This window comes from Podarcis pityusensis (assembly GCF_964106645.2).
Source record: "Podarcis pityusensis genome assembly, chromosome: 11".
NCBI classification, from domain to species: Eukaryota; Metazoa; Chordata; class Lepidosauria; order Squamata; family Lacertidae; genus Podarcis; species Podarcis pityusensis.
The window spans coordinates 41,858,046-41,871,583 of record NC_138036.1 but is presented as its reverse complement, the minus strand read 5'-3'; the positions used below and the strand labels follow the sequence as shown (position 1 = coordinate 41,871,583).

At 40.6% G+C, this 13,538-nt stretch overlaps 1 protein-coding gene across 1 annotated transcript in view; it reads right to left on the bottom strand.

Moving 5' to 3' along the window:
• Positions 1-13,538, bottom strand: part of MAN2A1 (mannosidase alpha class 2A member 1) — a 56,377-nt gene that overhangs the window by 28,158 nt on the left and 14,681 nt on the right. Inside the window, exons 4-8 of the mRNA XM_080972355.1 lie at positions 12,305-12,476; positions 8,275-8,402; positions 6,775-6,948; positions 3,368-3,554; positions 560-737 (exon numbers count right to left, since the gene is read on the bottom strand). Coding sequence (XP_080828481.1) covers positions 560-737; positions 3,368-3,554; positions 6,775-6,948; positions 8,275-8,402; positions 12,305-12,476 — 839 coding nt within the window. The remainder of the gene's footprint in view (positions 1-559; positions 738-3,367; positions 3,555-6,774; positions 6,949-8,274; positions 8,403-12,304; positions 12,477-13,538) is intronic.

The following is a 13,538-nucleotide window of genomic DNA, read 5'->3' as shown; positions in this document are numbered from 1 at the left end:
GAAGCTCACGTTGCTTCCATTAGCTCTGGAATGGAACCTACCCTCATCCTTTCTCCACCCCACCCACCTTCTCTGTAGACATAAATCATGAATCTTCAAGTTTGAGAATTTATAGAGAGAGTCTAAGAATTACATTCAGTGTTCATGCATACAGTAAGCCAGCAAATTACATGGGAGTTACGTTCCAGGGTTCACAACAGAAGTCAAAACTGTGTATAGTCAAAACATGCTGAGTGCCATGGCAGGTGGGACTGCCAAATACTCTCCCCCCAACACACACACCTGCCCCCCATTTTAAACACCAAGCATGTAAAGTCACCTGAATACGACTTAGTTGTATATCACCCACATTTTCTTAAAACATGTGTAGGAATATGTTTACTATGAAGCATATTCATCTGTGTTCAAGGTGGCTTACTGCAGCTGTATTCATTCTAGAGTTCTTTCTATCACTGAGAATGCATAACCAACCAGCAAAAAAGCAAAACTGAAGTTTAAATGAACCGCGAAGGCAATGAAATCCATTTAACAACTGACTTATAGCAGGACTGTACCTTACCTTAACATGGAACTCTGGGTGAGAATTCATGTAATCAAAAAGCTTCTGATAATTTTGATACTGCTGATCCCATTCTGAACTCTCAGTGTAGCGGAAATCATCTCCCAGTGGAGCCAACAAAACTTTGGTGCGGAAAAGCTTCGATTTCTTTCTGTACTGATCTAAAATCATCCATGCCCTTAGAAAAAAATATAATTTGAGAGGGAAAGATAGAGTAAGTGGATAAACCAACATGAACAGATATTTTGCAACAATACTCATTCTTACTAAGTCTGCAAAATTTCACCTGTCTGGGGTGAATTAAAGTTTTCTAAAAGAGTTATGGCAGCCAAATTGATTTGATTCCAATAGTTCTGACCTATAGTTCTGACAGCAGAAGTGAGGAGGAAGAGCAACTGGACTAATTTTTTTTTTAATGATTGCAAGTTGGGGCACAACTCTTCAAAATAAATAAATAAACTGGTGCAACCCAGTCCTATGCATGCTTCTTGAAAACAAAGTCCCACCAAGTTCAATGTGACAATATTCCAAAGTATATATAAGGCTGTAGCCTTAGATGATTTGTGTTCAGTCAGTACAAGGAGCACAAATACTACAATGCTTCTAAGGTAAAGGTAAAGGTACCCCTGCCCGTATGGGCCAGACTCTAGGGTTGCGTGCTTATCTCGCTTAAGAGGCCGGGAGCCAGCACTGTCTGGAGACACTTCCGGGTCACGTGGCCAGCGTGACGAAGCTGCATCTGGCGAGCCAGCACCAGCGCAGCACACAGAAACGCCGTTTACCTTCCCGCTGTAAAGCGGTCCCTAGTTATCTACTTGCACTTAGGAGTGCTTTCGAACTGCTAGGTGGGCAGGAGCTGGGACTGGAAGACGGGAGCTCACCCCACCACGGGGATTCGAACCGCCGACCATACGATCAGCAAGTCCTAGGCACTGAGGTTTTACCCACAGCGCCACCCGCGTCCGTTTACAATGCTTCTAAAAGTAACTTAATTATAAAAGAATCAATGCATCGACAAAACACTTATCAATGAAATTTCAACATTTAATATTGTTTTTCAACCTATTTAGGTTTTATAGTTTAAATTCCATGCAAATCACATGGAATTTAATTCCATGTAATTTCCTCTGTTCTCAAGTACATCTAATCTTTGCAGTTCACGGTCCAGAAGTACAGTGTTACCTCGGGTTACAGACACTTCAGGTTACAGACTCCACTAACCCAGAAATAGTACCTCGGGTTAAGAACTTTGCTTCAGGATGAGAACAGAAATCGCGCGGTGGCAGCAGGAGGCCCCATTAGCTAAAGTGGTGCCTCAGGTTAAGAATAGTTTCAGGTTAAGAACGGACCTCCAGAACGAATTAAGTTCTTAACCCGAGGTACCACTGTAACATATTTTCCCCCACATCCACTAAAATCAACAGATTCTTTTTTTAAAGGATTCTTTTTTAAAAACAATGATGGAAGACAGCAGACTTAGGTGTCTGTACTATAAAAACTGTCTACATCCCAATCCACCGAGAACACGCTTTCAAGAAATTGAGAGCTTCTGTTGTACAACAGAAAGGATATTCTGCTCAAGGAATGCTTCCAAGAGCTTTAGTTTAAGAAAATCCCAGGACAGTTGCAACAATCATAAAACACACTTAGTAAAAAAACATAGGGTAAAAACTGTAAAGTTAAAACAAGCTTAGTTTGCCCACAGGGAGATCTGCATAAGCAAAAAGATAATTTACCCGGCTTGGAAAAGAAATCAAATTGAGTGCCAGATAAGACCGATGGGGTGGGGTTGTCAATGCAGGGCATTCTCTCCTGTTATCACTTGTCTCCCTTCAGAATAGGAGGAGGGAAGAGACCTCTGATGACATTAGTATACATCCAGGCTCATGTGGGGCATTAATGGTCCTTATAAATATTTAGCTAGTAAAGAATTCTCAACTCAGTTTATTATCATTTCCTAGTTTTGTATAGATGTCCAAATTCTTCAGAACTGCCACAAGATACAAAATACTTCAGTAGAAAACGATGAGGATCAAAGGACATCAAAAGCAATAGAGTGGTACCTTGGTTTACAAACTTAATCCGTTCCGGAAGTCCTTTCTTAAACCAAAGCGTTATTAAACCAAGGCGCACTTTCCCTAATGAGGCCTCCCACTGCTGGTGCCCTTCCACCCTTCGGCTTCCGTTCTTAGACCGAGGTAAAGTTTGCAAACCGGGACACTCCTTCCGGTTTTGCGGAGTTCGTAAACTGAATAATTCGTAAACAGGGCTGTTCGTAGACTGAGGTACCACTGTACAGTTGTACCTTGTATCCTGAACGCCTTGTGAACCAGTTTTGGCTCCCGAATGCTGCAAACCCAGAAGTGAGTGTTGCGGTTTGCAAACGTTCATTGGAACCCGAACATCCAACGGGGCTTCTGCTGCTTCCTGCAGCAAATCAGAAGCTGTGCTTTGGTTTCTGAATGTTTTGGAAGTCGAATAGTCTTCTGGAACGTATTCCGTTCGACTTCCAAGGTACAACTCTATTGTAAAGCCTATTCCAAATTAATGATTGTTCAAAGACAAGGTGCAGCTCCCTGCACAAAGTGAGACTTCATCCCAAGGGATTCAGGGCCATCGTCGCTGTCTGAAAATATGAGACAAGCCACCTGCAGGGTCAGTAAGATCACCCATACCTCTTGAAAAGCCAACTTTTATACATATTAAATTTATTTAATTTCCACATCCTACATAGTTTGAATTTAGATGGTTGACATTGTTCCAAGATATGACTGGCCATGAAATTAATGGGCAGCACTGTGTACTTACCTGTGCTGAATGTTTCCAGAATGAATGGCTTCAGGAGGGACTCTCCAGGGACAACTGACTCTTCCCCCAGGAAGGCGCTTAAAATCAAATTGGCAGCAAATTTTAGGATCTGGTCCGCAAGTGTGAGGAATATCATAGCTATAAAAAGGCATCATGTGGCAGAGAATATCCGTATTAGATCCCAAATCTAGAATTAAAATAGGCAAGATAAAGATAAAAGGAATACTCTGTCCTTTCTCATTCATATCTCATTCATGCCCATTACATGACATGCCTTTTCTCTAACAAGAACAACATTTCAGAGAATTTTTATTTACACCAGTAAAACATGGTAAAGGTAAAGGACACCTGGATGGTTAAGTCCAGTCAAAGGCGACTATGGGGTTGCGGCGCTCATCTTGCTTTCAGGCCGAGGGAGCCGGCGTTTGTTCACAGACTGCTTTCCGGGTCATGTGGCCAGCATGACTAAACCGCTTCTGGTGCAACAGAACACCGTGATGCAAACCAGAGTGCACAGAAATGCCATTTACCTTCCCACCACAGCGGTACCTATTTATCTACTTGCACTGGTGTGCTTTCGAACTGCTAGGTTGGCAGGAGCTGGGACAGAGCAACGGGAGCTCACCCTGTCGCAGGGATTCGAACTGCTGAACTTCTGATCAGCAAGCCCAAGAGGCTCAGTGGTTTAGACCACAGCGCCACCTGCATCCCATTTCCACCAGTAATTAGCTCCAAATATGCTCTTTGGCCTGTACTTTTTTTGACAAGTCTACTGATGTAATACGGAAGTCCATGTGTGGTATCTATGTCACTTTAGGCCATGTCTCCCTAGGTCTGTTATTTAGTGCGCCCATTTGGAAGGACCCATCATGAGCCAAAAAACTGTCATTCCATCTTATCAGCTGACAGAATGAGTACTTTAATAATTTCCCATTCCATAATCCGAAATTGCAGTTGGAAGGCCTTTGGAAGACTGTTGGATGACAGCCAACCGTAACAAGTTTTGCAGCTATAAATGGTCTTATGACACAAGCTACCTCCCATACCTGTGGGCCTGGTAAGCTTTGCAAACCTGGCAATGATACCCAAACTGCCAATAATTCGCCACACAGTAAAAATAATTCACTGTATATTCAATCCAGTAAGCTTCTGTTATTCGAGTTAACATGAGGTGACCAGATTGATTGCTCACAAATACTTCAATAACTCAGTGTCTTAAAGATAAATATAACAGTGTTAAGTAAAAAATAGTGCAGAGAAACCCAATGAAATACAATGCCAGGCTACCCTGAAATGCCAAATTCAATACGGAAGAGACTGAAACAGCTTCAGAAGCAACAGGTCTAAGCCCCGGCTCAAAAACATAGAACCACCATCTTAATAAAGCAATCTGTCATTAGAGACTTACAAACATTGTGTTTCTAAAAAGGAGACTTTGAAAGTTGATCATCTTCATCAGTGCATTTAAGCTAACCCACTGAAGTCACGGGGGGAAATGGCTCCAATCCTTAGACCCAACCCATCTACTCCAAGCTTTCCTCAATTTTTATTTTATAAAATTCCTTTATTATCTTTGTTAGCACTGTCTACTCTGCAGAGGCAAAGAAGGAAGAGAAACCATGCAGCCCCCAAAATAGGGTAAACTAAATTTTGATCAATTCCACCACCCAGTTTTACTCAATGGATTTTTTTCAAAGCAATGTCAAAAAATTTGCCTGCTGAACATAACAAGAATACTGGCAAATAAATCTGTTTAGAGCCATAACCACACTTTTTTGAGCCACAGATACAATCATAATCTCACTTGTTGCATAATTTTAAATCCCTTAATTATATATTGTACATTGGCCTTGGGGTTCTTTGTAGTATTGCTTAACAATATGTTGTGTGCTTTGCTTATTAGTTCTTGTTGTGTATACCAAACTTTGAACTTGGCAAGTGTGCTGTACAAAGAATTCGGGACACTACATTTCCTTGCATAAACTTAACATGCCAAATATAGTTGAGACAATTTCCTACAGCAATGGAGGATTAAGTTTAATAATATAGCTTTCTGGTGCCAAATAGTTTCCAGGCTAGGTCTGCCATACGTCCGGATTTTCCTGGACATTACCAGGATTTTCAAAGGTGGAATTGACATCCAGGGGAATTTTCGAAAAGCAGCACTTTGTCATGGATCTTAGGCAAGTCAACTTTCGGGGTGCCCTGATTTTTACTTTTTGAAATATGGCAACTTTAGCCCAGGCACTTTCCAACATTTGTTTCCCTCTGTAAAGTATAACCTTTGCCTCTGTCTCAAATAGAAAGAATTGCCTGAAACACTTTCTATCTTCAGTTTTCCAAAGCAAACTCCAATTATTCCTCAATCACTAAGGACAAAGAAAGAATCTCTTTGTTTGCCAGCATGAGCTTTAAATAGCTATATTACATAGTCACTCCCGGCTTTTCAAACTTTAAGGTGCTGCTTTCAGTACTTTATGTGATATGACATAGGTGAGCTCCACATGCAATTTCTTGAAGGTCACTGAGCATTTTCAGAGTTCTGTAAAAGTAACACTCATTTAACACCTTAACATCCTTGTGACCTGCAATCTGGAAATAGCTAAAAGGAGTATAAAGAAATGCCAAAAATAATCCTATTTTCCACTGCTGATCCCTTCCCCATGACATGGCTTCAGTGAACACTGACCAACCTGATTACAATTATTGTATATTTTAACCTACTACCCACCACAGTTTTCAAGAAAAAATCTGTTATGAAGACCTGTTTTGACAATTCCAGTGCAACATGAACACTGGGCAAGTGTGAACGCTGTACTAAATCATGGTTTAATTCTAAATGGCGGCGCATGCCTAAGAGAAGCAGGTTCACACATTTCCCTCTACCCCATGCTAAACATTAACCAACCACTGTTGTAAGTCAGAATTCCTGACTTATCCATAAAACTAAGTCAAGGTTTTTTGAAACTGAAAGCAAACATGACAGAAGGTCTCCTCCTGACTGAAAGAGAAGAAAAAGAACGTGAGCCAATGCTTTACTTAGGCTCCATCACGTAGCGCTAAACCATGGTTTAGCATTATGTGCAAACCAGCCTTATCTTTTCATTTCTGAATAGCTATATTTTTGTGTTTCAGCAAAACCGAGCAAGACTCCTGCAGCACCTTACAAACTGAAATTTATTATAGTATGAGCTTTCGTTAGACTAAAGTCTAGTGCACCGGATGAATAGTGTATTGCATGTAGTTCTATAAATCATTTTGAAGTTACAAATTAGTTCTGAAGATAGCAACATAGAAAACTGTATTATCTATTAAATGTTCCGGGTCAAAGCAAGACCTTTCAGTTTCAAAGTATTTGTTGCTATGACAGTTCTTGGCATAAGGTCATGCAAAAAAGGAATACATACCCCAATTCTGTCTCCAAAAAAATTCTAGTGTCTTCTGGGCTGCATGATACTTTTTAATTGAATAATGAACTCTCTGTATAAGCATATTGGAAAATCCAGTGCGTTTCAAAAGATAAGCCATGGTTGGTGAATGTCCAAAGGGATCAACTGCCCAACCAGATTTTGGTTTCACTCCTAATAAAAAAAGAATACATGTTGAAAATGCACGCCATAGTGGAATAAAAATGAAAGTGCACCTAGTCTTGCACAGTTAAGATCTCATCCTATAGAAACTCAAATCCTTACCACTTAACTACTGTACGTTAAAAGAGGGGGGGGGGGACGATGACCCAGAAATTTAATTTACTTATCAGGGAAGAGCTTTTCTAATTCGGCTAGTGTTTGTTTATGCACCTGCGGATTCACGGAAAATAAATATTTTTTTTTCTCGTATCAAAAATGTCTGGCTCGCACCCCTAACCAATTATGCAAGATGAAAACAAAACAGTATGGCTAAAAATGACATACCACTTGTCTACAGGACTGCAATTATACTTTACTAATTGAAGTTGTTGTTTTTCAAGTGGCATTTATTTTAAGGATTCTTTCTACGCAATTTTTAATTGCTTAAGTTTCAAATTACACATTGGGAATGTCAAGACTGCAATCTCTTAATAATTATTAAGAGACTAGCATGCTCATCCTCCCACATGTAAAGTCACCCTCCTTTTTTAAAAGAAACTCACCACTGTGCAGAATTATGGCGGCACCAATTTTAACCATTAGTAGCTCAATCATGTTTTTTTTTCTTCAAAGCAGGGCACTTTGAAGCTAGCCGTGATTAGGATTACACTACAATAGATTCTGACCAGGAAAGCATTTAAAAATGATTACTATGGCAAACCACTGCAGTCTATGGATAAAAATAATCAATAGCAGTAAGTAACTGAATTATTTATTCTGATCTGTAGGTGGTAAGAAATCTGCTGCATTAACCGTTTTAGGCTTAACTGAGTTCTCTGAGTTTTCACAATGACATCTGCTTCCTCTATAACTCTGGGTAAAGCGAGTTTCACCATATAAAACTCAAAGGTACACTATTACATAAACTAAAAACTGTTATTTATAACTTTCCTGCAACTAATGTACAGTGGTACCTCGGTTTAAGAACAGCTTAGTTTATGAACAACTTGGATTAAGAACGCTGCAAACCTGGAAGTAGGTGTTTTGGTGTGTGAACTTTGCCTTGGAATAAGAACATGTTTCGCTTCCTGTTGAGTGTGTTCTATTTGTAAAGTGAGTCCCACTGAGTCCCCCGCTGCTATGGGAAAGCATGCCTTGGTTTAAGAACGGACTTCCGGAATGGATTAAGTTTGTATACCAAGGTACCACTGTACTGTGGTTGTCAATGTTGAAAACTCAATCATTTAATTAACAGGAAACAGTTTTTCTAAAATACTGTTAATGAAATAAAATACCTTGTCACAATGAAATCACAAGGCAAAAGTTACATGAACTCACCTAGTGCCTTCTCGAGCCATTGATGCCCTTCTATCAGCTGGTCAATTATAGCAAAATAATGAGCAGATGCTTCGTCAGGCATGACCCATCCCCCTGTTACAATTTCAAACTGTCCATCTTCAATTAACCTGAAAAACATATTTACTAAACTTTTATTCATGCATGTAACTATTTCCAATCAATATATTATCTGGAGTAGCAACATACAATGTTGGCAGCAATAATACTTAAATATTAACAATACTTCACTATGCCATAGACGTTGTGGTGAAAGAAGAATGGCAACTTAAGTTGACAGAATATGCGCAACTTGCAGACTTAACATATAGAATAAGAGAACAAGAAGAACATACGTTTAGAGAAGATTGGAGAACATTTATTGAATATATGGGAAATAACTGCGTACAGCTGAAAATGCTGGCAGCATTAAGATAAACTCAACAGTGTAACTAAGCTTTGATGGATGCAATAATGGAATATTGAATGGTATAGTTTTTGTAAAATATGCAGGGGTTTATGATATGTAAAATGAACCATGGAAAGAGAAGAAGGGAAGTCATTTATATCTTAAGGATGTAAAAATGAGTATTTGAGTATTTTAAATTGTAAAACAGAAAATTTAGTAAAAATTATATACAAGGAACAATACTTTCCCCATTCAACAAGACCACTCTTAGCCCTCTGTAAAATGTTAAGAAGCAGATTCTATTAGGAATCATATACACAATTAACCATCTTTCATGTTATGGAACATCTTCTAACGATAAAATCATTTTCAAGGTGACTGGTCCAAAACTCAGCAGCATTGAACCCCGCCCCCTCAGCCCATCAACTGACATCACCCAGTGACATCAGCTGATGGACAGGTGGCTGGGGTTTGGGGTGACTGGCCTGTGAAACAGATTCTTCACCCCTTGTCTAAAACCTGCTTTACTCAAGCTCTGGAAGAGCTGCACTCTCAATTCTATAGAAACCAAAATGCTCTAAAAGCTTCAGCTTTGACCGCTCTGAAAAGCACCCTCTCGAAATAAGAATGGCCACAGGCTGTATCTTAAATCACACTTAAGCACTTTTTGACTCCTAACGTATTTCCGTCGTGTAGCTGGCATGTTCAGTGGGATTAAGACAGTGTGACTTAAATCAGTGGGTTCAATAAAGTGCAACTGTTGACAGACTGTGCCTGTATTTTAAACATGGGTGGGTTGTCTGTCCTCCCCCCACCCCATATAAAAAGATGTTTCATTCTCAAGTTGCTGTACTAACCTGAGTTAGCAATAGTTTACCCTCATTTGTTTAGAAAAGTTTGACAGGTAATCTATCTCTAGAAAGCAGCTATTTATATGACACAGGCAATTCACCTGGAATACCCATCCCTCTGCCCATGTCCAGATTTTAAAAGCCATATCCCTTTGACTAAATTAAGAAAAACAAGAGGATTGAGACGGATTTAATTTCCTTTGGGCCCTTTTCCATTTCCTTCTCCCTCAAACCTGTAGGCAGCTGCCAGTTCTGGTTTTTATTCATGAGATGGCTCTTGCAAATTCTTTGCTCAAGCCTCCTCATCGTTCCCTTCAATACTTGTTCCTCAAAGAGGATGACCACTAAAAGTAACTCGCATAGTGCGGACAGCGAAAGTTATAGACGAAAAGCCAATGGAAAGGTGTATCTAAAAATGGGCCCCAGATTTTATCAACTTCTGCCCTAATAACGTATACGCAGACAAATCTGAAACAAATGTTGAACATTCCAATTTGTGTGGCAGTGAAAAATGAAAGTATATATATTTACACTGTTAGTTCTAAAGCGTGAAATCCACGCACGAAAATTCACTTTGATCTAGCTTCTGTGCCTTAATGCAAGTCAAAAGTCTCTAATTGCCAATTACCAAGTCATTATAAATTAGCAGCAGTATCAAAGAGGACTTTCTTACAATCAATAAATAATTTGTTGATTAGTACCTCTTCTTCTTTTTAAATTGAGACTAACAGGATTTTTAACAGAAGGTGAGGATCCCACAAATTATGTTCTAGCTCAGTAGCCCAAGAGGTTCTTTCACTGCTGCACAAAACTTTTGGAGCAGGCAGGCTGAGTGTCCCGGAGACACCCCAGTAATAGAATTTACATTGCCATATACAGTACCCGGCCCTTCTTCCAATCTAAGGCTTCTCTTCCTCAGCACAGATCAAGCACCCTAGCTTGTCCCTGCAAGCATTTCCCTTCTTTACTGTTTTCTTTACTGGATTTTGGTGGAAGGTACTGTGCTCTTAGCTCAGTTGGTAGAACATGAGACTCTTAATCTCAGGGTTGTGGGTTTGGGCCCCACGCTGGGAAAAGGATCCCTGCGTTGCAAGGGGTTGGACTAGATGACTCTCATGGTCCCTTCCAACTCTTTAATTCTATGATTCCTTGACACAAAATGGCAAACACAGAGAAGAGGAGTCAAGTATGCGGCAAGAAAAAGGCACACCACAATTTGCCGTGATAGCTAAATGAATCTCCCTGCCTGTTGCTGTATCACAAATTCAGCATCTGAGTTCAGTGGTACCTCGGGTAACATACGCTTCAGGTTACATACGCTTCAGGTTACAGACTCCACTAACCCAGAAATAGTACCTCAGGTTAAGAACTTTGCTTCAGGATGAGAACAGAAATCGTGCAGCAGCAGCGCGGCGGCAGCGGGAGGTCCCATTAGCTAAAGTGGTGCTTCAGGTTAAGAACAGTTTCAGGTTAAGAATGGACCTCCAGAACGAATTAAGTACTTAACCCGAGGTACCACTGTACCACCAAATGTTGGGGAGCCAAACAACAAAGAATAATGATCACCGCCATCACCCTGCTTGTGACGGGCAACTATCTGAAACAGAACGCTGGACTAGACAGGCAGTTCGTACAGAAAAAATGCTGAGCATTTAAAAAATAATACACCTCTTTCTCTCTCTCCAGCATCAACTTTTAAAAGCACTAATTGGAATGGCTCTCACTGACTTGAACTACATTGCTTCTGGATATCAACCTAGAGGTGTTATCAAGCAGGTTGTAATGAACACTCAGAATACCAATATGCTTGTTTTGCATGCAAAATATACTAAGCCATAAAGCTCACTATTGAAAAATTATGCATCATGACAACACTATTTGGGACAATACCATAGCAATGAATACTGCAAGCAAAATCTCTTTCAAAGGGTTTCAAGAAAAATGAATGTTGATCCGTATGCTTTGTGTCAGCAACACAAAGTTAATTTGCATCTCTCTGTGGAGTTAAGAGCACCAGATCTGATGCAGTAATTTCATTTTCACTTGTCATTCTATTTTCACTTCCCAGTCCTGCGATTTAGTCACACTCGTCAATCAGCCTCAGGAACTGTCCCCACTTGACTTGTATGCAGTGCTAATAAAGCTACGCTGCCCTGCCCTTTGGTCCGTGGCATGCACTTGAATACTTATTGGGAAGGCTCCTGCCAACAACTTGCCACATTCGCTACAGCATTGTTAATGCTTCCGGTTTCAGAAACAGAAAATTCAACAGAAGCTACAACAAATGAGTGACAACTACATGAAGGAGAACAGCAAAGAAACGGTAAAACCGTTGGTAGAAAAATGCTAATTCAACAACTTTCTAGAGTAGCTGAATACTGGCATTTCTGTACCTTAAAAGCTAGCCAAATAACCACCTTAGGTTTGGGGTTTTTTGGTTTTTTTGGTTTTTTTGTTTAAGTGGTAACCCATGACACTGTTTTCACTGAAGAATTGCGTGTGCTACCACTTAAGATTTCTGCTTCAAAGTGTTCATCTTATAGCGCTTGGTAATTTAACCGTTAAGGAATTCCACTAAATTGTATATCAGGGTGGGGGAGAAATCCCAGATACAGCAACACATTAGAACACTACAATTTATGAACCTGTGAATAACAAAAACAACTATAGTTAATATTGATGTAGTTTAATACTAAACTGCCTTTAGGGCCTCTGACAGAAAGGGAGGCATATACATATACATACAATAAATAAATAAATAAAATATACAGACCTTTTCACAGCATCCTTCTTCTGACTATCTATTCCATCCCACCACTTGGAAAAATAAGAGATTTCAGACCATATAAATTTCCTCCCTTTGTCTTCTTGCAGCTTTAGAACCATGTTATTGAGAATATGCTGCGTCTGATCTCTAAAGTAGTCATCAAATGTCTTCAGCCAGCCTTTTAAACATAAAAAGATCACAAAGTGACTAAATTAAGTAGAATACAGCAGTGTTCCCCAACCCCCGGGCCGCGGACCGGTGCCGGTCCGTGGATCAATCGGCACCGGGCCGCCCAAGGAACTTCAAATCATTTTACTGTGGTGGGCGGCCGAGGCGCAGAGCATTGCGCCCTCTCAAGCCCGCCCATTGTGTGACAATAGCGAATGAAAATTCGCTATTGTTACACTGATGCTCCTCCTGGCGGGTCCTCCCGCTTCCTGATTGGCCGAAAGGCAAATCTCACGCCATTGGCCGAGGAGGAGGCGCCACGGGAGGACTGAGGACTCGAGGTCGGAGACGCGGTGACTGAAGAGAAGCTGCCATGAGGTAAGTGCACGGGGGGGGGGGGGGACGACTCAGCTCAAAACAAGCGGGCCACGGAAAAATTATCAAACATTTACCGGTCCGCGGCGATAAAAAGGTTGGGGAGCACTGGAATACAGGATTTACCAGAAACAATAGTCAAGAGTCATTTACCTGACTACGGTTACACTGGAAGCAGTTTGCAGACTGGCAGTGACACACACACAGAAAAATTAAGTTTATCTATATCTTGCTGCTTTTTAGCACTTCAAAAACAAAAGTTATAGTGGCAATACTAGCATCTTGGTGAATGATCTGAGCATCTAATGCTGTAAGACAAGGGTAAACAACATGATGCTAAACCAGACACAGGCACTTTGGCCCACCAAATGTTTTTTGAGACTACAATTCCCATCATCCCTGACCACTGGTCCTGTTAGCTAGGGATGGTGGGTGTTGTAGTCCCAAAACATTTGAAGAGCCAAGTTTGCCTATGCCTGTGCTAAACAATGGTGTAACCATCTACAACTCCCACCACTGGCTATGAAGGCAGAGGCTGATGGGAGCAGCTTCTGGAGGTCACCAAATTAGCTACTCATGCTGTAAGATGGCTGAAGTTCATGGGGAACAGCACATGTTTTGAAATAATAAAAAGTGAACCAACAAAAGTCAGTTCAGCTGCATGGCCATCCCCTTTGTAAAGAAATACAATGAGCAG